This window comes from Hyaena hyaena, unplaced genomic scaffold, assembly GCF_003009895.1.
Source record: "Hyaena hyaena isolate Hyena2069 unplaced genomic scaffold, ASM300989v1 scaffold_978, whole genome shotgun sequence".
Taxonomy (NCBI): Eukaryota; Metazoa; Chordata; class Mammalia; order Carnivora; family Hyaenidae; genus Hyaena; species Hyaena hyaena.
Window position 1 is genome coordinate 358,377 of NW_024081612.1, and position 25,508 is coordinate 383,884.

At 39.9% G+C, this 25,508-nt stretch overlaps 1 protein-coding gene across 1 annotated transcript; it reads left to right on the forward strand.

The window, feature by feature from the left end:
• Positions 1–393: 393 nt before the first annotated feature.
• Positions 394–25,076, forward strand: ZCCHC10 (zinc finger CCHC-type containing 10). Its single transcript, XM_039221378.1, has 4 exons — positions 394–705; positions 20,165–20,329; positions 23,022–23,063; positions 23,713–25,076. The coding sequence occupies exons 1-4, from the start codon at positions 665–667 to the stop codon at positions 23,978–23,980; spliced, it is 516 nt and encodes a 171-aa protein (XP_039077309.1). The 5' UTR covers positions 394–664; the 3' UTR covers positions 23,981–25,076.
• Positions 25,077–25,508: the final 432 nt, after the last annotated feature.

Sequence of the window (25,508 nt, forward strand, 5' to 3'; positions counted from 1 at the left end):
CTCTCTGCCCCTCCCCAGCTTGTGCTCTGTCTCTCGGTCTCTCTCTCAAAAATAAATAAATGTTAAAATCTTTTTGAAAATATATTAGTATCTCTTCCCAGTGGACAAAGTAGCTTTAGTTACATAATCTCATTTGGTCCTAATAAAATCCCTACGAAATATATAAGTACAGAGTTAATTAACATATATTTTCACTACAGTCAGTCTTTCAATTTATGGTCCCAGTGTTGCTCATTACTTTTTATTTCTTTTTTTTAAGCTCATTCCTTATTATTTTGCTCTCCAGACTCGTTTCTGAACACTGAGCAGTTTTCTTCATATATTTATGTGTATAAATATATATTATACAACATATATAAATAAATATCTGTATTTCCCTTATTTGAGAATGTTTCTCCCGGCCTCTCCACTCAATATACCTGCACTCACCCTTCAAGAGCCCGTTCATGCAAGACAACCGGCCTCCTTCTTCTTTCTTAAACTGGACACCCACACAGGAGACAAGACCCACCGCCCGCCCGCCCGCCGCTTACCCCAAAGTTCGCCCCAGAGGCCCACAAGGCCTCACTGGCTCCGCCCACGCAGTTCGCCGCGGGGGTTGGAAGTGCCCGCCCCTTCCGAGGAGTTTCCCAAAACCCAGCGCGGCAGTCCGCAGCCGCGCAAGATGGCGACTCCCATGCATCGGCTCATAGCTCGGAGACAGGCGTAAGTGAGGCCCCTAGTAGGGCCGCGGGGCGGGCTGGGGGCGGGGAGAAACGCGTCAGCCGGTGAGTGAGCAGGGGCCGGGATGCTCGGCTGGTGTCGGATCCTCAGTGCGGACGGGCGGAGGATGGTCGTTTCTCTCACTTGTTGCTGCTCCGCAGCGGCTCGGCCCAGGCGATAAGTTTGGTGTCTACGGGCTAGTGATTGCGTGGAAGACGGCTGCGTACGGTCTCCGGGGCGGGACCTAGGCTGCGAGGTGAGATAGGGGGTGTTCTGAAGAGAGCCTAACGTTTGCTTTCTGCAAAGGGAACGCCCAGGAGTTGGGCACCAAGTGGTGTGTGCCCCTTTGCCCACCCAGCCGCCCACCCCACGCGTGGCCGGGGAAGCCTGAAGCCCTGACCCGACACCCTCCATCTCACCGACGTAAACCTTAAACTCCCTGTGAAGTCTCCCGCCTATCTGGCTTTTCCTGCCCCCTTTCTATCGTCTTCCCTAGGAACAGCCTGACTGCAACGCCGATGTATCGCCTAAGTTATTTTTCTCACTTTTTGTGAATACTAATTCTCTTAAGTGAATACTACTTTATTCATTATCTGCCGCTCTCTGTCAGAATTTGGGTATAAAGAAAAGGAGATGTTCAAGACCGGAATTACTGCTTTCAGGAAACTTAGATTTCATTGGTGAAGAGGGTGGAACAGCTAAACATTTTAAGTGAATACAGTTGGTGATAAGAGCTTTGAAGGAAATAAGAGGTGATGGAAAGAGAAGGGTCTAGGTTAGGTTGGTTGGACTGGGAAGGAATGTCTGCAGAGGCAGCATTTGAACGGAGATCAAAAGTGTGAGAAAAGAGGCGCGCCTGGGTGGCTCAGTCCCTTGAGCATTTGACTCCTAATTTCAGCCCAGGTGGTGATCCCGGGGTCGGGAATGAGCCAGCTTTGGGCTTCCCCCTAACAGTGGAGCCTGCTTAAGATATATTCTCATTCTCATTCTCTCTCTCTCTCCCCCCTCCGCCTCTCTAAACAAACAGAAAAGAGCTAGTCCTAAGAGGATTTGGGGAAAGAGCATCCAGACAGTGACATAATTGCTTTGAGACAGGAAGAACTTTATAGTTTTTAAGAACTGGGGGCGCCTGGGTGGCTTAGTCGGTTAAGCGTCCGACTTTCGCTTAGGTCATGATCTCGCGGTTCGTGGGTTCAAGCCCCGCGTCGGGCTCTGTGCTGACAGCAAGCTCAGAGCCTGGAGCCTGTTTCAGAATCTGTATCTCCCTCTATCTCTGACCCTCCCTTGCTCATGCTGTCTCTCTCAGAAATTTAAAAAAAAGAAAGAGAGAGAGAAAAGAACTGAAAGCTGGGGGCACCTGGATGGCTCAGTCAGTTAAGCGTCCGACTTGGGCTTAGGTCATGATCTCACGGTTCGTGGGTTCAAGCCCCGCGTCGGGCTCTGTGCTGACAGCTAGCTCAGAGCCTGGAGCCTGTTTCAGATTCTGTATCTCCCTCTTTCTCTGACCCTCCCTTGCTCATGCTGTCTCTCTCAGAAATTTAAAAAAAAGAAAGAGAGAGAGAAAAGAACTGAAAGCTGGCCACTGTGGCTAGTGAGCGAGAGGCAGTGCATGATGCAGGGATCATCCCAGATGCCCCTCTCTGGTAAAGCCTTTTTTGTTCTACCAACAGGTACACCGAAACTACCATTTTTTTCCCTCTCTTGGCATTTCATGCTGTTAACATTTGCAAGTCCATAATTTATTGCTCATAGTTAGCTTAATGTATATGCATATCTTTATTTTTACATTTCTGTTTTTTATTCTTTTTTGTTGTTCTTCTCTCCATGAATTCTACCTGTCACACCTGAAGAAAAGAGTTTCTTGAGCATATGGATAAACACCTAGGAAGTCAGGGTAGTATGCCTCCTGGAGGAGAAGGCTTTGAAGTCAGACAATTCTGAACTCAAGAATAGAGTGACGGTAACACTTGGTAGGTGTGCTAAATTATGTCTCCAGGGTCTACTCTCTGACTCTCAGATTTGATCTTTCAGGTGTTGGATCCACACTTGGATAGATCTACTCTGTTGGTCCCAAGACGGCTGCACTATCTAGAGTCCTTTATATCCTCTCAACTTCAAGTTGATGGCATCTCATTTCTAGATTGAATCATGTCTATGGGATTGTCATGCTTTGATGAGCAGATCTCATTCTTTAACAGCACAATTGGATGGATCTATATAAATCAGTGATGAGCTAGATAGGTAGGTTAGATAGTAAATGCTAGATTGGTAAAACCAACTAATGTCCACTTAAATATGAAGTGAAAGACTTCGTATCTAAATATTGTTATTTCTTATTTAAGAAGTATCAGAAAGTTCAGCAAATGTTGTTTTTCTTTGGAATGCCTATATTTGGTAAATGGGTTACAAAGAAATAAAAGACAAATCTTTAGGCATTTCTAATCTTTTGGGAAAGAAATTAAATGATGTATGATAAAAAGCTGTCATGGTGTAAAGACTAAGTCCTCAGGGAGTTATAGAAAGAGAATTGTAGAAGTTAGGGAAGTCCAATTGAGTTTGGGGAATATTTGGGGGCAGAAAGCAGAAGAGGAGCCATTGTTTTTCATTTTATGTTTATCAAGAAGTTTTAATTTTGTTTATAAAGACCATATATTACTTCCATAACAAGTTTTAAACTATTTTTAAGTTAGTTATGTGAAGTGAGGAAGTAATACTGTCATTCTTTTTAAGAGTCTTTGGACTAATAGAGGAAAAATAATTCTTTGGGATGCTGAAGAGGTGGTACAGGAATTCAGTGTAAGGTTTAACAGAAGAATGATCCCAGGTAGTGCCCACTTGAGACCCCAATTGAGAGGATATTAGTTGTACTGATAAAAGAAAAAAAAAGAGAACCTAATTTGAGCTTCCCATTTAGCAGAGTTAACTTTAAATCAATTGAAATGAAATTATCTTTGGTTTGTAAATTGTAATTACATCTACCTATAAATAGATTTGTAGAATCTTGGCAGTATCTGGGGTCTTTTGCTAAACTTTCCACTGAATTCCAGTGCCATCTCTTCAGCATCTGGGAGAATTATCTAACTTTGGCTTGGATAGGAAGGACCTCCTGACGCAGCCTGTTACATTTCTCAAATCTATCAAAAAGTTTATGTTGAGCTGAAAGGAAAATAATATTTATGAAGCTAAACCCTGCTCTCTTCTACATCCTAGCTTTGGGCCTAAACTGTGATTTCAGTCATTTAAAAACCCTAGATACTATCCACTTGAATTGCCATCAAGTCAAGCTTCCCCTGTCTTGTACTTGTGTTCATTTTCTGGACTTAAAAGTGCCAGACTTACCTTTACCCTTGTTAAATTTCATCTTGTTAGATTTGACATTGAGTTTTAGCCTGTCAAGACCTTTTTAGATGTGATTTGGTCATCCTTTTATTATCCATTCCTCCTAGCTTTGTGTCAGCTATAGGTTTGATAAATATGCTCATCTGTATCCTGTTCTCATCCAAGTCATTTATAAAATGGTGAACAAATCCAGGGGCACCTGGGTGATTCAGTTGGTCAAGTGTCTGATCTCATGGTTCCTGAGTTCAAGCCCCACATCAGGTTCTGTGCTGACAGCTCGGAGCGTGGAGCCTGCTTTGGATTCTTTGTCTCCCCCTCTCTCTCTGCCCTTCCCCTGCTCATGGTCTCTCTCTCTCTCTCTCTCTATCTCAAAAATAAATAAACATTATTTTATTTTATTTTATTTCTTAGTGTTAAACAAATCCAAACTGAGGACCAAGACCTCAGGCCATCACTGGATACTTCTTCATACATTTCTTCAACCCATTAAACAGTACTCTTTTGTCCATGATGTTCAACTAATCTATTTCCAAGATGCCTTATTGAAATGCAAATACCCAGAAGCCACTAAGAGTATTAGTCTGTAATGATTTGATACTTAGTGATCTGGGCTTTCCTTTCTGAATGGATTTAATAATCCAGCCAGAATTTTGCTTGGAATAGATGTCAAGTTCACTGGCATAGTTTGTGGAATCTACCTTTCTTTCTACTTTGAAACTCAAAACAGCATTTGCGTACTTTCAGACTTTCAGCACCACTCATGTTTGCCAGGGTTTCGCAGATTACCAGCAGTACTGTCATCTAACCTGGAAAATCTCTGGTATGTTGGGGAGCAGTCAGTTGGGCCATGTGACTTAAACACATTCAGAATGGATAAAAGGGCCCTGTTACTCACCCTCACTATCTTGAAATTCAGTTCTACTCTTTTCATTCTGCATATAATTGTGTTTGAGTTAAGAATGAAGCAAAATGAAAATTATCCTGCTTGTTCTCTTAGCCTATAACATGACATTGAAGACTGATTTGTCTAGCATCCCAAGTAATGAGACTATCCCTTTTTTGGTTGATTGTGCTTTATTCCACAGTCTCCATGCTCCCCTTCCCCCGGTCCTTTGTGCTGTAGATGGAACTGAAACACAGAACAATTTAAATATTCTTGATATTTTTCACTACTTTCAGATTTTTTTGGTAGAATATTTATTTATGTGTATTAGGTTTAGATATTTCTTAGGCTTTTAGCACTCTTCTGTACTCATTAGTTATGTTACTTTGAAAAATATCTTTTCAAATTTGTTTTATGATTTCAAATGCAATCCATGTTCATTGTAGGAAAGTTATAGAATACAGATAAAGAAAAAATGTATTATAACCCTACCCCAAAGATAATATTTTTTCACACTTTTTTAAAAGTTTATTTACCTATTTTGAGAGAGACAGAGATAGTGTGAACCAGGGAGGGACAGAAAGAATCCCAAGTGGGCTTTGAGCTGCTAGTTGCCAGGCCAGACATAGGGCTCGAACCCACAAAACGGTGAGGTTTCACCTGAGTGAAACCAAGAGTTGGATACTTAACCAACTGAGCCACCCAAGCACACCAACCATTTTTTACATTTTAATGTATAACCTCGTAGGCCATTTTTTAACATTATAAATGGCCTCATAGTGTTCTTTATGGCCATTTCCATTGCTGTTGAATAGTTAGGTTTACTCCTTTTTTTTTTTTTTAATGTTTTTTATCTATTTTTGAGAGTCAGAGAGAGAGAGAGGGAGCGCGAGCAGGGGAGGGTCAGAGAGAGAGGGAGACACAGAATCTGAAACAGGCTCCAGGCTCTGAGGTAGCTGTCAGCACAGAGCCAGACGCGGGGCTTGAACCCACGAACCCTGAGATCATGACCTGAGCCGAAGTCGGACACTTAACTGACTGAGCCACCCAAGTGCCCCTCTTTTCTTCTTTTTTTTTTTCAGAATATTTGACACACAACATTACTTTAGTTTTCAGAGGTATAACAGTAATTACAGTGATTCCACAAATTTATACGTTCTGCTATGCTTACCACAAATGTAACTGCCATCTGTCAGGTTTACTCTTATAAACCATATTATACTTCCCATAATATACAACTAAATTTTTTCGTATATGTATTCCATTACTCTGGATTAACTGATAAGAACTTTTTTTTTGAGTTTATTTATTTATTTTGAGGGTGGAATGCAGAGAGAGATGAGAGAAAATTCCAAGCAGGCTCCGCATGATTAGTACAGAGCCCAACATGGGCTCAGTCTCACAAACTGTGAGAATATGACCTGAACGAGGGTCAAGAGTCGGATGCTTAACCAACTCAGCCACCAGGTGTCCTGATACGGACATTTTTTTAAAAGTCAGGTTTACTGGAAACGGATTAACATATGGAAAGGTGGGGAGGGGACAGAATAAGAGAGGGAAACAAACCACAAGAAACTCTTAACGACAGAGAACAAACTGAAGGTTGATGGAGGGGAGGTGGGGGGGTATGGGCTAGATGCGTGATGGGTATCATGGAGGGCACTTGTGATGAGCACTGGGTGTTGTATGTAAGTGATGAATCACTGAAGTCTCCTGAAACCAATATTGCATGCTATGTTAACTAACTAAAATTTAAAAAAAAAAAAAAAAAAAGTCAGGTTTACTGAGGTTTAATTTACATTTAGTGAGGGGTGCCTGGGTGGCTCATTCAGTTAAGTGTCCAGCTCTTGGTTTCAGCTCAGGTCATGATCAAATGGTTCATGGGATCAAGCCCCCATTGGGCTTTGCGTGGACACTGTAGGGCCTGCTTGGGATTCTCTCTTCATCTCTCAACCCCTACCCTGCTAGCATGTGCACGTGTTCTCTCTCTCTTTCTCAAAATAAATAAACTCTAAAAAAATTTACATTTAGTGAAATTCATCCTTTATATTTTTTAAGATTATTTACTTATTTTACAGGGCACCTGGGTGGCTCAGTCAGTTAAGCATCCAGCTTCAGCTCAGGTCATGATCTTGTGGTTCATGAATTTGAGCCCCACGTTGGGCTCTGTGCTGACAGCTCAGAGCCTGGAGTTTGCTTTCTATTCTGTGTTTCCTTCTCTCCCTGCCCCCTCCCCCACTCGTTCTCTCTTTCTCTCTCTTTCTCAAATAAATAAACATGAAAAAAAATTTTTAGGGGCACCTAGGTGGCTTAGTTGGTTAAGCATCCGACTTTCGCTTAGGTCATGATCTCGCAGTTTGTGGGTTCGAGCCCCACGTCGGGCTCTGTGCTGACTGCCAGCTCAGAGCCTGGAGCCTGTTTCAGAGTCTGTGACTCCCTCTCTCTCTGACCCTCTCCTGCTCACCCTGTCTCTCTCTCTCTCTCCTAGAAATAAATAAAACATTAAAAAAAAATTTAAAAAAAAAAGAAGGTAAAATCAACAGAACTTAGTGTTTTGGAAATGAAGGAGAGGTATGAATGAAGGATGTGTCTTAGGTCTCTGGCTTAATTAATTGGGTGCCCAGTGGTGCCAGTCACTGAGATAGGGAACCTTGGAGCAGGATGGGTATGGAAGTAGTGTGGGCCTGGTTANGAGCCTGGAGCCTGTTTCAGAGTCTGTGACTCCCTCTCTCTCTGACCCTCCCCTGCTCACGCTGTCTCTCTCTCTCTCTCCTAGAAATAAATGAAAACATTAAAAAAAAAAAAATTTTTTTTAAATAAAAAAAAAGAAAAAAATTTTTAAAAAGATTATTTTACAGAGAGTGCACGAGCAAGAGAGAAGATCAGAGGGAGAGAGTCTCTTTAAATTTTTTTAAAGTTTATTTATTTTGAGAGAGAGAGAGAGTGAACAAGGAATGAGCACAGAGGGGGAGAGAGAGAGAATCTCAATCAGGCTTTGCACTGTCAATGCACAGCCCAACTTGCGGCCCAACCCACAAACCATGAGATCATGACCTGAGCCGAAATCAAGAGTCAGGCACTTAATCAGCTGAGCCACCCAGGCACCCCAAGAGAGAGAATCTTAAGCAGGCTCCATGCTCGTGATGGACTTGATTCTATGATTGTGGGATCATGACTTGGACCTAAATCACGAATTGGACACCCAACCAACCAAGCTACCCAGATGTACCTAAGTATGTTTATATTTAAGTAATCACCACACCCAATGTGGGACTCGAATTTACAGTCCCAAGATCAAGAGTCACAATTCAGCCAGGCAGAGACTCCAAAATTCTTCTTTTTTAATGTACAGTTTTGTGAGTTCTGACAGATCCTGTAGTCATGGAAACACCACCAAAATCAAGATACAGAACAATTTTCATCATGAAAAATTTCTTCATGACCCCTTGTAAGTAAATCCTTATCAGCTTCTGGAAACCACTGATCTTTATCTGTGGCTGTAATTTTACCATTTCCAGAATGTTGTGTGAATAGAATCAGTCTGTAGCCTTTGAGTCCGTCATTTTTCACTTGGTTAATTCCTTGAGATCCACTGAAGTTCTTGCATATAATAATAGTGCATTCTTCTTTTTTTTTTTCATTTTTGCTTATTTTTGAGAGAGAGAGGGAGAAACAAGGGGAGGGGGAGAACGAGTTGGGTAGGGGCGGGTAGATGGTTGGGGACAGAGAATCTGAAGCAGGCTCTGTCCTGACAGCAAAGAGCCCGATGTGGGGCTCGAACCTAAGAACCCTGAGATCATGAACTGAGCCAAAGTGATATGATTAACCAGCTGAGCCACCCAGGTGTCCCTTTTTTTTTAATTATTGCTAATATATCCCATTTATGGATATACAAGTTTGTTTATCCATTTGCCAGTTTAAGGACATTTTGATTATTTCCAGTTTGGTGTTCTTTAGAATACAACTGCTATAAACATTCATGTATAGTCTTGTGCATAAACTTAAGTTTTCCTTTTTCTTTTGTAAATAATGTAAGTGTGGATTGCTTGACAATATAGTAACTAGTAACTTTATTGGAAACCTTATTAGAAATTGGCAAACGGTTTTCGAAAGTTCATCTTTTTGCACATTGCATTTCAGTTGTTCCGTACCAGTTGTTGAAAACACTTGATTACTTATTTTTAAGTTATTTATTTTTTTGAGAGATTGTGCAAATCCCCACGTGGAGCTCAGTCCCACAAAACTGTGAGACCATGACTTGAGCCAAAACCAAGACTCAGACACTTTCAACTGACTGAGCCACCCAGGTGCCCCCTCCACTGAATTTTGTTTGTACCTGTGTCAAGCAACAGCCGCCGCTGTATGTATATGGATTCTATTCTGTTTCATTGATCTATTTGATTATGTAACCACCACACTCCGGTGATGACTGTAGCTTTATAATAAGTCTTGAAATCAGTGTTAGTCCTCTAATTTTGTTGCAACTGTTTTAGATTCTTTGTATGCATTTTTGGATCAGCTTATCAGTTCCCACAAAAGAAACTGCTAAGATTTCTATTGGAATTGCACTGAATCTATAGATCAGCTTTTGAAGAATGGATACCTTAACAGTTTGGAGTTTTCTGATGCACGAATCTGTGCGTGTATGTGTGTGTATTCATTTTTTTTAGACTTTTAACTTTTCTCACTGATGTTTTATAGTTCACTGTAGAGGTGTTAGACAACTTTCATCAGATTTATCTCCATGTATTGTAATAATATTTTTTTAAATTTCAATTTTCCAATTGTTTCTTGCTAATATATAGAAATACAGTTGGGTTTTAGGAGCACTTGGGTGGCTCAGTCGGTTAAGTGTCCGATTCTTGGTTTTAGCTCGTGTCACTATCTCACAGTTCATGAGTTCACGCCCTTCATCACGCTCTGTACTGACAGTGTGGAGCTTGCTTGGGATTCTCTCTCTCTGCCGCTCCCACATGCTCTCTCTCTCTCAAAATAAATAAACTAAAAAAAAAAATACAATTGATTTTTGTATATTGACCTTGTATCTTGTGACCTTGCTAAACTCATTTATTCTAGTAGCTCTGTTTTAGATTTTTAGGGATTTTTCAGGTGGATAGTCACCATTTATACTATCTTTTTTTGGGTTTTTTGGTATGTACATTTTTAAGATTTTCTTGTAGTTACCAAATGGCCCTTCAGAAAGTTTGTGTTACTTATAAACTTACCAGCAGTTAGGAATGTATATCTTAGGGGTGCCTGGGTGGTTCAGTTGGTTAAGCGTTTGACTATTGATTTCAGCTCAGGTTATGATCTCACGGTTACATGAATTTGAGTCCTACATCGGGGTCTACACTGACAATACAGACCCTATTGAGAATTCTCTCCTTCTCCCTTTCTCTGTGCCCTTTCCCTACTTGTACTGTCACTGTCTTTCCCAAAATACATAAATAATCTTTAAGAAAAAAAATGTAGGGGCACCTGGGTGGTTCATTCGGTTAAGCATCTGACTTTGGCTCAGGTCATGAGCTCATGATTCATGGGTTCGAGCCCCACATCAGGCTCTGTGCTAACAGCTCAGAGCCTGGAACCTGCTTCAGATTCTATTCCCCTCTCTCTCTGCCCCTCCCCCGCTCATGCTCTGTCTCTCTCTGTCTCAAAAACAAATGAACATGAAAATATTTCTTAAAAGAAAAGAATGTATATCTTACCATATGTACAGTGCCCATTCTCTGCCTCTGCCAACAATAGGTCAATATACCAGGCATGTTGTACTATTTTAAGTATCAAAGAGGGTCATTTCACATAAAAAGCCTGTACCTTTAGAACACTTCTTTGGGCTTTAGCTTAGGATATAGAAATGGAATATTTTTTGAATAGAGTATTCATATGGATAGAAATAAATGCTAATCTTGTTTATTTTAAAATTAAAGGTCTGCCTCAGTCAGCATTCTCTGGAAGATCAGTATTTTTAGGGGTGGTTAATTAATAGTTAGAACACGTCAATCATAGATGGGCTTTAGATATTTGGAATGTTCTATTTATAACAACAGAAAACTAAACAGTGCTGGTGGATAATATTTTTAATAGCTGAGATCTTAAGTGTATTAATTTAGGGAAAACAACCTCTGAGTTGGAGAAAATAACCTCTGAGTTGGAGAAGACTTTATTTTCTTGATTCTGAGAGGTTTCCTCACACTATCAATCATATTTTCATTGTTAGCAAATACTGTGAAAGGCTTTGAAATGGATTTCAAAAAAAGATTACTAGATATCATGTCTAATCCACTCTTCCTGGCTGTGTGACTCTATGAGGGCCTATCCATCATTGTCTTTGAGCTATTTTATAACTCTGAATTGTAGAAAACCGATAGGAAAGATTCTTACCCATACATACACATTGTGATTGATTCTTGCGATGTGGCTATTGACTAGTTTTTAACTATGTGTAAATTCATTTCAGCATTTTTCTCCTAATGTTTATTTACTTTTGAGGTAGGACACATGCACATGGGAGCTGGGGAGGGGCAGAGAGAGGGAGACAAGATCTGAAGCCAGGCTTTGTGCTGACAGCAGAGGGCCCAGTGCAAGGCTTGAACCCACCAACTGTGAGATCACAACCTGAGCCTAAGTCAGACTCTTAACCAGCTGAGCCACCCAGGCACCCCCATTTCACCATCCCTGATTGAATTGTCTTTTGAACCACTTCCACCGTCTTACTAACTCCTTTATTTTTTAAAATATATTTTTTTTTTAGTGTTTATTTCTTTTTGAGAAAGAGAGACAGAGACAGAGTAGGAACAGCGAAGAGACAGACAGGGAGACACAGAATCCTGAAGCGGGCTCCAGGCTCTGAGCTGTCAGCACAGAGCCCAATGTGGGGCTCACACCTACAAACTGTGAGATTATGACCTGAGCTGAAGTTAGGTACTCAACCACCTGAGCCACCCAGGCACCCTTTTACTAGTTCCTTTATTTATTTTTAAAATTTTTTTTAATGTTTTATTTATTTCTGAGAGAGACAGACAGACAGACAGCATGAGCAGGGGAGGGTCAGAGAGAGAGGGAGATACAGAATTTGAAACAGGCTCCAGGCTCTGAGCTAGCTGTCAGTACAGAGCCTGACACGGGGCTTGAACTCATGAACCATGAGATCATGACCTGAGCTGAAGTCGGACACTTAACCGACTGAGCCACCCAGGTACCCAACTAGTTGCTTTATTAATTAATGATTAAATAAAACCTTTGACATATGTTTGTTTTTTCTGTATTTTTTGCTTGTTTGTCTTCAAGAGTTCACTCACAGGCTGTTTTGTATGTATTTGTAGGAGAGTCATGATTTTAAACTTAAAATATTTTTTAATGTTTATTTATTTTTGAGAGAGAGAGAGGGAGGGAGGAAGGCAGGGAGGGGCAGAGAGAGAGACAGAATCTGAAGCAGTCTCCAGGCTCTGAGTTGTCAGCACAGAGCCCAATGAGATGTGGGGCTCAAACTCACCATGAGATCATGACCTGAGCTGAAGTTGGGCATTTAACCGACTGAGCCACCCAAACACCCAATAGGCTTTTTTTTCTTAATGTTTATTTTTCAGAGAGAGTGCATGCGAGCTGGGGAGGGGCAGAGAGGAAAGAAGACAGAGGATGCCAAGTGGGTTTTGTGCTGACAGCACTGAGCCTGATGTGGGACTTGACCCAAGAACCGTATCATGACCTGAGCTGAAGTCAGTGTTTATAAATTATCTTTGATGTTTCTGAATATATTATTATTAGGGTGGATTTTACAATTGTTTATGTGTTAAGGGTGTTAGTGGTTCTTTTTGCCTCAAAAGCTAATATTAAGTCCACAGAATGTTTTATTATTGATGACTTAAAAAAAAATTTTTTTTAATGTTTATTCATTTTTGTGAGAGAGACACAGTGTGAGCAGGGGAGGGGCAGAGATAGAGGGAGACACAGAATCTGAAACAGGCTCCAGGCTCCAAGCTGTCTGTCAGCACAGAGCCTGACGTGGGGCTCCAACTCACAAGCCGTGAGATCATGACCTGAGCCAAAGTCAGACACTTAACCGACTGAGCCACCCAGGTGCCCCTATTATTGATGACTTTCAAAGTTTGCTGTGACATTACATATTCAGATAAGGTCTGAAATTATTATCATGGCTCTGGCAGTTGCTTGCTGAAATTTAAGAACTATTACTAAGGAAAAGACTGGATATTCTTTATTATCTTTTAATACTATACTGAAATAGTCTTAGTTCTTTAATTGTAAGAGTTCTTCAGATTAGGAATAGTTTAAGTTTTGGACAGATGCCAAAACTAAATTATTGTCAAGATTACAGAACCTAGTCCACAATGCAGGAAGTAACTAATAAAAAGCCCACTATAAGCAATATATGTTCTCTTAAACACTTGTCTGTTTCTGCAATCGTTCAATTTACAAACATCTACTGAACACCAATTATGTGTTCTCCAGGGATAACAAAGGTAACTGCTGTAGGTCAAAATTAAGAACTCAGCATCTCATCATGCAACCATGTTATGAGAAAATTTAAAGTGCCGTGTATCATTAGTCCAGGTAATTGATTAGCTAATAATTTAGGTTGACAATAATAACTCCCAATTAAGTGTGTATTACCTTACACCAGATGCCTTACTGCTTGCTGTATATACATCCTAGTCTATAGAATGGGAATAGTTCTTTCAAGCTCACTGCGTTGTTAGGAGATTGGATGTGATTATTCATAACTGATACTTAACTAAAAGCCTGGCACATGGTAAATATAGGCCTTGGTTATGGTCTCATCTAATTCTCACAATAACATAGTAAAAATGGGTATTATTACATTTTTTAGAAGAGGAATCTAAGGTTCCAAAATCAGTTTTCTTTTTTTTAAATGTATTATTCATTTCTAGGAGAGAGAGAGAGAGAGAGACAGCGTTAGCAGGGGAGGGTCAGAGAGAGAGAGAGTCACAGACTGAAACAGGCTCCAGGCTCTGAGCTGGCAGTCAGCACAGAACCCGACGTGGGGCTCGAACCCACGAACCGCGAGATCATGACCTAAGCGAGAGTCGGACGCTTAACCGACTAAGCCACCCAGGCGCCCCCCCAAAATCAGTTTTCTAAGGAGCATACCGCTATCTAGTGAAAGAGCCAAAATTAAAAAAAATATATTTTAATGTTTACTTTTAAGAGAGAGAGAGAGAAAGTGAGAGTTGGGGAGGTTTGGAGGGGAGGAGACACAGAATGTGAAGCAGGCTCCAGGGCACTGAACTGTCACCACAGAGCCTGACATGAGGCTCGAACCCACAAACTGTGAGATCATGAGCTGAGCTGAAGATGGACACTTAACTAAGCCACCCAGTGCCCCCAAAAGCCAAGATTTTTTAAAATCTTTATTGTGAAAGAAAGCGCATGTACAAAAAAGTTCAAACAACATAACTGTGCCACTTAAATTTTTGTAAAGGGAAGATTCTACTTGATTACTGATGTGGAAATGTTCAGGTTTGGAGTGAACGGTCAAGAAAGAATTCTTGAGATATCCTGAGTGCAGAAAGGTGCTTTTATTAAAACACAGGAACAGAACCCACAGGCAGAAAGAGCTACCCTGGGCTTGTGCCAGGTCACTGCTTTTAAACTTTCAAGTTGCAAGGGTGTTAGGGACAGCAGCCTAACTCTCTAAGGAATTTTGAAAACAAGGTTTCCAGGCCCCTGAGGGTGCTAGCTATGGTTAGGAAGAGGTCTTTTACTCTTTGGTAAATCCTCAGTCATGAGACCCTTTAGAAGATCTATATCAGTAGGCCATATGCTTGAAGGATGACTGCTAACATATATCTTGGGGAGTAGAGATAAAGGGAGTTTCCAAAGAAATTTCTTATATGTTTAAAATAGAATCACAGGATCCTGGGGGGTTGGGATAACGTTAAGCTAAGATTTCCTTTTGCCCTTGGCAAAATGTCAACATCAAGGCAGCTGAGTACCCCTAGGAAGGTCACTCTTCTTGTTCCAAGAACTTGTCAATGGGTTGTAAGTAGTAAGGAAATTAATTTTTTCTTTTGCCTTCATTTCCCATAACAATTACCACCCAGGTCAGGTAATAAAATTGCCACTATACCAGAAGCCGTTAAGGCCTTCCCATTCGTGACCTCCTTCCTCCTTCCCAAAGGTAACCAGTCACTCAACACTTAATGGTAATTGTTTTCTTGCTTCTCTTTGTGCTTTTACTATCTAATTATGCACTGGAGTTTAATTTTGCCTGCCTTTGAACTTTATACAGAATCAGACAATTTGAATTCTTTTGAATAATTGGGCTTCTTAAATCTAAGATTCTTATATGTTAAACTGTGAAGTTTGTTCATTTTTAATATTATGAAGTATTTCACTGTATTCTGTACCACAAATTGTCCATTCTACTTCAATGTTATTTCCAGTTTTGAGGAAATTACAAATTATGCTGTTATGAATATTCTTTAGTTCTTCCTCTTCACTTCTTGAACAAGTCACCCGTAAAGCCATTAAGTAGTGTAGAGCAAGCTAGGCTTCCATGCAGAGGGTTGACTTGGCACTGGAGTATTGGAGCTGAAGTCGGGTAAGGAGGGCATCTACATAGATGTGTGACATGATCTGTAGCGTCAGCAGGGTGTAGATGGCATGCACTGGGGGAAAGGACCAGTGTAAGATGTCAGATCCCAAAAGAAGGAGGAAGGTCCAGTGTTGGGTATCAGATCCCAAGCAAGGTGAGGAAGGTATCCACACAGAGGAGCAATTTAGCATAAGTTGTCATCATAAGGGAGAGAATATCCATACAGGGAAAGGGAGGTATAACTGGTATGAGGTGTCAGAGCCCAAGTGGAAAGAGAAATGTGACTCTAAATATCATCAGGGCTCTATCAGTCTGATTACAGGCTCGGACAGGGAAAGTAGATGAGCCTGAATTTTTTTTTTGTTGTTGTACCAGAAAACAAGGAAGTACCCCCAAAGTGAAGAAGCCATGTCAAAAGAACACAGAATCCAGCTTGAAAAGATTCCTTTCCACTGACCACATCTAGGACAGTCTGAGTATCCAAATAAATCATGTAACGAATTATACCTCATTGAATAAAATAGAAAAATATGAGTTCATACTGATAGATGAACAAATGAACTAAAAACTTAGTGGGCAAGAAATTTATGTACTTTGAAATACCAACCCACAAAATACTGTTATATCTGTTTTCACTTACACCTGTGTGACAAATCACCCCAGAACTTAGTGACTTCTTTTTTTTTTTTTTAATTTTTAATATGTTTATTTTTGAGAGAGAATGGAGGGGCAGAGGGAGACACAGAATCTGAAGCAGCCTCCAGGCTCTGAGGTGTCAGCACAGAGCCTGATGCAGGGCTCACTCACAAACCTTGAAACCATGGCCTGAGCCAAAGTTGAATGCCTGACCCACTGAGCAACCCAGATGCCCCCCTAATTTTCATTTATTTATTTATTTATTTATTTATTTATTTTTAAATGTTTGTTTATTTTTGAGAGAGAGAGAGAGACAGAGTATGAGCGGGTATGGGGCAGAGAGAGAGGGAGACATAGAATCTGAAGCAGGCTCTGCACCATCATCACAGAGTCCAACATAGGGCTCATTCCCACAAACAGTGAAATCATGACCTGAGCCAAAATCAAGAGCTAGATGCTTAACCAACAGAGCCACCCAGGAGCCCCAGAATTTAGTGGCCGCAGTCATCTGAAGGCTTGATCAGGACTGGAGGATTTGTCTCCAATATGGCTCATTCACAGGGCTCTTGGCAGGAGGCTTCAGATCTTCACCACATGGCCTCCCTAGAGGCTGTTTCAGTGTCTACGTGATATGGCAGCTGCATGGCTTAATCTTCAAAGTCACACCATCATTCTGCTTTATTCTGGTTGAAGCAAGATGCTAAGTCTAAGCCACCTTCAAAGGGAGGAGAATTAAGGCTTCACTTTTTGAAGTGACAAGTATGAAAGAATTTGTGGCCATCATTTAAAACCACCACAGTTAAAAAAGGACAGAAAGTAACTTTACAAAGCAAGCTCTGGTAGCCCTCCTTCATCAAGGAATCAAAGTGCATAGTATCAGTAATAAGACAAATTGCTGTCTTGTATCACTGGTAGGAATACAGTGAGAAGGACACAGCCCATTTCTGTTACATTCCTGCCAAAGAGGCATGGCTTGACTCTAATCGTGCAGAAATATCCGATGTGGTAGTTGACCTCTAAGATAACCCCCAATGATCCCAGTCTCCTGGCATTCACACTCTGGTGTAGCCTCCGCTCACATTATACCAGGGTTGGTCTGTGTGACCAGCAGAGTACAGCAAAGGTAATGGTATGCCATTTTCAAGATCAGGTTATAAAAAACCATGACTGCTTACTTAAGTTGCCTTGGTCACCCCCTCTGGGGAAAACCATGTTGTGGGCAGACCTGTCTGTGGAGAGGACAGCAGGCCAGGGAGCTGAAGCTTCCTACTGATAGTCGCATTACTGAGCTTGAAAGCAACGCAAATTGAAGTACATTCTACAAAATAACTGGCCTGTACTCTTCAAAACTGTTATAGTCGTAACAAGCAAGACACGACTAAGGAACTCATTAGACAGAAGGAAACTAAGGAGACTTGACAAAGGCAACATAGATGCTGAACTGGATTTTGCTATATAGAACATTATTGGGGTATTTGGTGACATGTAAATGTAAGGGTTTGAAGATTAAGTAGTAAGAATGTATCTATATTAATCTCTTGATTTTCATGGTTACATTGTTACCTAGGAGAATATCCTAGTTTATAGAAAATATGCAATGAAATATTCTGAGTTGATGAGTCTTCAGGTTGGCAACTTAAAAATGATTCAGGAAAAATAGTTTTCTTTTCCTTTTTTATAAAAAAAAATTATTCTCAGTGTTTATTTTTGAGAGACAGAGACAGAGCATGAGCGGGGTTAGGGACAGAGAGAAGGAGACACAGAATCTGAAGCAGGCTGCAGGGTCTGAGCTGTCAGCACAGAGCCGGACGTGGGGAACTCACAGACCACGAGAGCATGACCTGAGCCAAAGTGGGACACGTAACCAACGGAGCCAGCCAGACACCGGTTTCACTTTTTGTTTGTTTATTTGTTTATTATTTTTTAAATTTCCTCACTCAGCATGGGGCCTCAAGATCATACTCTTCCAACCGAGTCAGCCAGGTGCCCCGCCATGTCACTTTTTTTTATACCATCTTGTAAAACATGTATTATTTGACCAGTCTGTAATCAATGTTTGTATATGGTAGAGCGTAAAGTCTCATTTTTTTCCATATGCATCACCAGTGGTCCCTGTACAATTAATAATCTGTCTTTTCCCTCCTGCTCTCTAGTGCCATGGCTGTCATAAATTAAGTGCTCTTATATAGATTAGTCTATTTTTGGACAGTCTATTCTGTTCCATGGGCTTGTGTATCTTTGCTCCAATTTCATATTTTTAATTGGTATAGCTGTATCATAAGTCAGTGACTTTTAATCTAAGTCTTCTCCACTTGTACCTTTACAAGGGCATTCTGGCTCTTAGCCATTTGAATTCTGTATACATTTTAGAATAAGTGTTAGCAAATCAAACAAAAACCTGTTTTGATTTTTATCAGCATTGCTTTGAATCTATTGATCAGTTTGTAGAGAATGGACATTTTAAAATTATTGAGTTTTCCAGTCTGTGAACATTGTATTTTTCCATGTAGCTACTTACTTAGATGTTTAATTTCTCTCATAATGTTTATATTGTGCAAAGAACTCTTGTACATATTTTCTTTCTACTTCTAGGTACTTGGTATTTTTTCAGGAAATTATGAATATCACCTTTTAAAATGTCATCTTAACTGTTTTTGTTGTATAGAAATTCTGTTGACTTTTATGTATTTACCTTGTATCTAATAGAGTTCAGCAAACAGTTGTCAGCTGAATCCTACGTGCTGTTTGTATTGGTGGGCTTGCAAGAATGTTAATTACAGGGCGCCTGGATGGCTCAGTCAGTTAAGCACCAGACTTTGGCTCAGGTCATGATCTAACCCACATTAGGGAGCTTGTGCCCCACTTCAGGTGAACACAAGCTTTGCTCCCCTCTCTGTCTCTCTTTCTCTGTCTCTCTGCCCCTCACTCACTTGCACCCTCTCTCAATTAAAAATAAGAATGTTAATTACATGTATATATGTATCATCAGTTGGATAATGGGAAACACTAACTTTCAACCTCAAATGAGTCTGATGTTATCTTCTAGAAAAGAATTCCATTCTTCTCCCTAGTAAACCTCTTTTATGTGGAATATTTTTATTAATACAATATTTGTGGATTTAGGTTCTCTCTCTTGTTATGTTAGTACCTACATAATATCAATTTTGCCTCCTGATCGGCAAAGCCTAAAATTTTTACTATCTAACTCTTTACAAAGTTTGCTGACCCCAATCTAAAATCTTGCTGATCTTATGAATTATAATTATTTCAAAATACTATACCTGTAGATTCTTCTGGATTTGTAATGTACATAATATGTCATTGGTGAGGAATGACCTTTTTATTTTTTCCTTTCCAATTCTTTCATCTATTTGTCTTTACTTGCTGCATCTTAATCCTATTTCAGGGATTATGGGATTGGGATTTTTCTTCTTCTTGATGACTAGAAGCTGAGCTGTATTCCATGTACACTTGGTTTATTCTTAGAATATAACTCTTTAGAGACCTAACCCTGGATACATAGTTCATCTCCCTAGCTTGTTATAAGGGTGGTTTACCCCATTGGGCACATACTCCCAGCTCGAGAATTGACTTAAATACAGAGCTGACTGCTCTAGATTTCCATTTTCTTCCATATCTTGGCTTGGTTATTCTTCATCCCATCATTAGTTCTCTGATGCCTCAAGCAGATTGTTAACAATGTTTTGATTGTCTTTTCTATTTCTGAGCTGTGGAGTTGGTCTGAGTTACTTATTCTGCCATTAGTAGGTTGGAATTGAGGAATGAAGATTTGAATTGAGTTCTAACTCCCGAGGTCCATGGTCTTGACTACTTACTATACTGCCTTGTAACTAAATCTAACATAATAAACAATTTAAAGTGTATACTTATGTTTATTTTTGACCTTAAAAAAGTTTATATTGTGTATATTTTTCAGGACAGAAAATGTCAAGTCAAAATCTTATTGCCTATATTTTTTCCTTTCTTTCCTTTTTCCTTTTTCCTTTTTCTTTTTTTTTGCTCTGCAGTGAAGCAAATAAGCAACATGTAAGATGTCAGAAGTGCCTAGAATTTGGACATTGGACTTATGAATGCACAGGAAAAAGAAAATACCTACACAGGCCTTCAAGAACAGCAGAACTAAAGAAAGCTTTAAAAGAAAAAGAAAACAGATTATTATTATTACAACAAAGGTAAGTTTACATGTGGGAGTTTCTTTCTTTTTTTTTTTTTTTTTTTTAAGGAGGCTTCGCACCCGGGGCAGAGCCCAATGCAGAGTCTGAGCCCGCAACCACAAGATCAAGACCTGAGCTGAGTTCAAGAGGCACATGCTCAACCAACTGAGCCATCCAGGCACTCTCCCAAGGAGTATTTTTATTTATAGAATTTGTTAACAACTAAATGTCTCATGTTTATTTATTTTTGAAAGCGAGAGAGATAGAGCATGAATGGCGGGGGTGGGGGTGGTGGAGGGGACAGCGAGAGAGGGAGACACAGAATCCAAAGCAGGCTCCAGGCTCTGAGACATAAGCACAGAGCCTGATGTGGGGCTCAAACCCATGGACCGTGAGATCATGACCTGAGCTGAAGTCAGACGCCTAACTAACTGAGCCCCTCTTGTTCTCAAAAATACATAAAACTAGAGGCACCTGGATGGCTCTGTCAGTTAAGTGTCTGACTTTTGATTTCAGCTCAGGTCATGATCTCATGGTTGGTAAGATCTAGCCCTGCATCGGGCTATGTGTTGACAGTGTGGAGTCTGCTTGGGATTCTCTCTCTCTCCCTCTGGCTGCCCCCTCTGTCCCTCTCAAAATAAATAAGTAAGTGTTAAATAAAAATACATAAAATTACATGAATTTTAGATATGGATGTATTCTATAAAAACTGATTTTTGATTCATTGACAAAATGATAAAAGTATATGAATCTCAGTGATCATGAATTCTTGGGGTGTGACTTGATAAACGTATTCCTATCACTTATTTTACCGTGAAAATAGTAGTAATTCCATTATGTAAAGCAATTTTGCATAAATACATATATATATTTGAGGACTCAGGAAATAAGGAGAAAAACATTATCTAGAAAATACAGAGAAGTCAAGAATATAAAAATGTTAAATTTACAGGACAGTGTTATAGTAATAGAATTAATTACGTAATTTGAAACCCTGATTTAATATGCATGTTTGGCAGAAATATAGCAGCAAACCATTTGTATATTTTAAAAGTCATCAGACTTTGTTCTTTATAAATAATGTGAGGAAACACAGTCTTGAAGTATTAAATGTCTGGTTATAATAATAGTAAATAACTGGAGGTGCCTGGATGACTCAGTTGGTTAAGTGTCGAAGTCTTTTTTAATTTTTTTTAATGTTTTATTTATTTCTGAGAGAGAGAGAGAGAGGTAGCATGAGCAGGGGAAGGTCAGAGAGAGAGGGAGATACAGAATCCAACGCAGGCTCCAGGCTCTGAGCCGACTGTCCGCACAGAGCCTGACGTGGGGCTCGAGCCCACAAACTGTGAGATCATGACCTAAGCCGAAGTCAGACGCTTAACCAACTGAGCCACCCACGTGCCCCATGTGTCGAACTCTTGATCTCAGCTCAGGTCTTGATTTTGGGAGTCATTAGTTCAAGCCCCGTGTTGGGCACTACGCTGGGAGTGGAGCCTACTTAAAAATTTTTTAAATAAATAAATAAAATAGTAAATAACTGAACATGTAGGAGACATGAAGAAAAAGAAATGGCTATTTGATTTCATTTTATTTTTTATTTTATTATTTAATTTTTTTTGTTAGAGAGAGAGAGAGAGAGTGAAAGGGGGAGAAGGTCAGAGGGAGAGAGAGAAAATCTTAAGCAGGCTCCATGCCCAGTGCAGAGCCCAATGCAAGGCTCCATGTTATGACTCTTGGATTATGGCCAAAATCAAAAGTCAAACGCTCAACTGACTAAGTCACCCAGGTGCCCTAGAAATGGTTATTTTATTTTTAATTTTTTTATATGTTTATATAGTTTTGAGAGAGAGAGAGCGCGTGAGCAGAGGAGAGGCAGTGAGAAGGACACAGAATCTGAAGCAGGCTACAGGCTCTGAACTGTCTACACAGTGCCCCATGCAGGACTCCAACCCATGAACTGTGAGATCATGACCTGAGCTGAAGTTCAAGGCTCAACAGGCACTCCCAGAAATGGCTTTTTTATAGACCTGTTTGTTTTTAATGTTTTTATTATTTATTTTTGAGAGAGAAAGACAGTGTGAACAGGGAAGGGGCAAAGAGAGAAGGAGACACAGAATCTGAAGCAGGCTCCAGGCTCTGAGCTGTCAGCACAGAGCCTGAGGTGGGGCTCAAGCTCATGAACCGCGAGAAAATGACCTAGGCCAAAGTCAAATGCTTAACCGACTGAACCACCCAGCTGCTCCTGGAAATGGTTATTTTAAATTAAATGTTGCTTTCCTTTTTTTTTTTTTTTTAAATGAAATAGTAATTTATAAGTCTGGAGACTGAAATTATAAATAACAGTTGCTGTTTTGCTGTTTGGTTATTCGATACGTAGTTGATTTAGCCATGTCAACCTTAACTCAAAACTAAAAAAGAATCAAATTGGTGCCCTCAGTCCTCTTAATCACCAACTTACCTGGCTTCTAAGATACAGTTGATAACATCTATCTTACCTTTTAAGTACTGATTAAGTTGACTGCATGTATCATATGCAGCCTACAGTAGGGAACATACTTATTGGTTATAACAAGAAAATGCTGGACTCAGTACATGTCACAAAAGACAAAGTGTTTCTCCAATGTAAAACAGTTTTGGGGAGAGCTGAAGGATTTGCCTGAGCTGTATAATCACTATTAACAGAAGCTTTTTTCCTCCTCATGTTTATCAGCATCGGAGAAACTAATGTAGAAAGAAAGACGAAGAAAAAAAGGTAAGTGTGGCTTTAGTAGTATTATGGAGATAATAAAGAATCCCAGTTGGTGGGATGGGAAGAGTGATTTTAAAACACTACTGATAAAGTTTGGATCTGAAGTCTCTGGTCTGTATTTCATGATTAAGTATCATCCCATTTTCAGATATGTTCCTCTCTCTCCCTGACTGGAATTTATTGCCTTCATTTCTCCTTTTTCTCCAACTTTCCAGAGTATACCTGGAAGTAGTAAATATTTTCTCTTAGAAATATCTCTTATTCTCTTAGAATAGGAAATGTTATTAGACTGGTTAAAAAAAAATTTTTGTTGGCCAGCTACATCCGGTTCAAAGTAAAGATTATGAAACATTTACCGGGCTCCCTGGGGCTTAAATAAACCCAACTGTTACATTGCAACTTTCCTCTAACGTGATTCATTCCGGAGCATAGGAACAGTAGCGACACTGCTCTTGAACTCTAGCAATGAGAGTTACATTGCTTACGTAAAACCTGGGGTCGCCGCAGGATTACTAGGTGTTCCGTCCGCGACGCATCACATGGAGGGATCACACGCTAGCCGAGCTTCAGTGTGTGCACGTACCTGAAATTGCTTGTCGACATTCTGTTCACTGTCCGCTCCCCACGCGCGTACCTCCTTGCTGTCTAACAGGTCTAAGAGTGTAACCAGTTCCAGTAGCAACAGCAGTGACAGTTCAGCCAGCGACTCTTCATCCGACAGTGAAGAAACGTCTACCTCATCCTCCTCAGAGGACAGTGACACCGATGACAGCTCCTCCAGTTCCTCATCTTCTTCCTCCTCCACGAGCTCTTCTTCATCCTCTGAGTCAGACTCAGATTCCAGCTCTTCCGGTAGCAGCAGCACCAGCACAGAGAGCAGCTCCGAGGATGAACCACCAAAGAAGAAGAAAAAGAAATAGAATTTCTCCATCCCTCTTGGACTGCCGGACGGGGAACGTTAATGCGATTCTCGAAAGGGAACTTAGATTATGTTAAGGCCAAATAGGTTACCCAGTCAGCGTTTCTAGAGTTGAGAAGTTTCTAACTGTTTTACACATCATAAAAGCATAAAGAGTATTAATAATGGATTATATATATGTATATATATAAGATTCTTTTTTATTTTAAAGGTAAATCTTGTTTTTCTTTTTTACCTTTAATCTGTATCTCTGAAACTTAATCAAAGCTGAATCCAGTAAATCTGTTTTTGTGATGCAACTTTTCTTTTCTCCCTGTGAAGTAAATGCCGTGCTTTGTCACATGTTAGCACTGTGCATCAGGCATTGTTAGGACGATGCACTCCAGGACCTGGCCGAGAATTTCTAATGCTTTTGGCCGCGTGTTATTATGTAAGATTTAACACCTTGTTACTCTGAACTTGGGAGTTTTCCTCTTAATAAGTGTGCTCTATTTTTATGTTTATGTTCAGAAAGTTATTCTGGCTCCTTATCTTAAATGAAAAGCTCAAGGAACCTGTTAATATATTTATGCCTTTTCAGTGGTACAAGTGTCCACTTACTGTGTCACATTATTCATTTTCTCCTGGTTCTTAGAGTTACTGTTTTCTGAGGGAAATCAATCTAGAGGAACCTAAAAAGGAACTAAAATTCTGAAACTACTTAGAAGTCTAATCTTGGTGCCTTTTGATAACTTGTGTGTATCAGAAAAAGAGTCACTTCTAATTTAGGTAAAAGTGGTATAAATATCTTTGTGTTACTATGCTATAGAAGGTAGGAGAAGAAGAAGAGGAGGGAGGGAGAAAGGTAGTTTTTACTGAAAACTAGGACGATGTTGGTTGCCTTTTATTAAGTTTGTGTAAGCGTTCATAAAGATTGCCTTTTACCATTTTTGTGATTGTGATTTGACCATGTATATGGCAGCTGCTCATACATGGCAGTCTACTGTGAAAATATGAATGACTTGGATTAACCTCGTGTGTTTACATAGCATAACACAGTTGAAATGTAGCCTGAAAGATTAAAAGGAAATATTGCACAATCTTTCTTACACGTGAAATACTCTGCTGTGGTGAAATTACTTAGTTTTGCATGACATCATTCTGGGATGTCTTTTAAGCTTTTGGGAAGAGGTATCATTTGTAGAAAAATCTTGATTTGGACTAAATAAGGGTTTTTAAACTATGAATGTTGTCTTTTTTATATTTTTATGAGAATGTAGAAAATTGCTTTTGAAAAAATGAGCTTCTATTTAAATGTTCAAATATATATGTTGTAAGTTTAAGGAGCCTGTAATTCCTTGTATGTTTTATAGAGCCAGCTATTTTCAGTGATTGTAAATAAACTCTCAAAAACATCATTTCAAAGGCTCCATACAGGACATATCAACTGACAGGTAGGTTTAATAAGTTACTAGTTAATCCCATTTTACATGAGTAGTCTCTGTAAGGGCATTTTTAGCAGTTAAAGAACTTGGAAGAGAAAAGGAAAG

What these genes read in the sequence shown, in the direction of transcription:
- ZCCHC10 (XM_039221378.1), top strand. Translation starts at nt 665, where the DNA reads ATGGCGACTCCCATGCATCGGCTCATAGCTCGGAGACAGGC. An exon ending in CTCATAGCTCGGAGACAGGC is followed by an intron (nt 706 to 20,164) that starts GTAAGTGAGGCC and finishes TTTGCTCTGCAG; the next exon opens with TGAAGCAAATAAGCAACATG. An exon ending in AGAAAGACGAAGAAAAAAAG is followed by an intron (nt 23,064 to 23,712) that starts GTAAGTGTGGCT and finishes GCTGTCTAACAG; the next exon opens with GTCTAAGAGTGTAACCAGTT.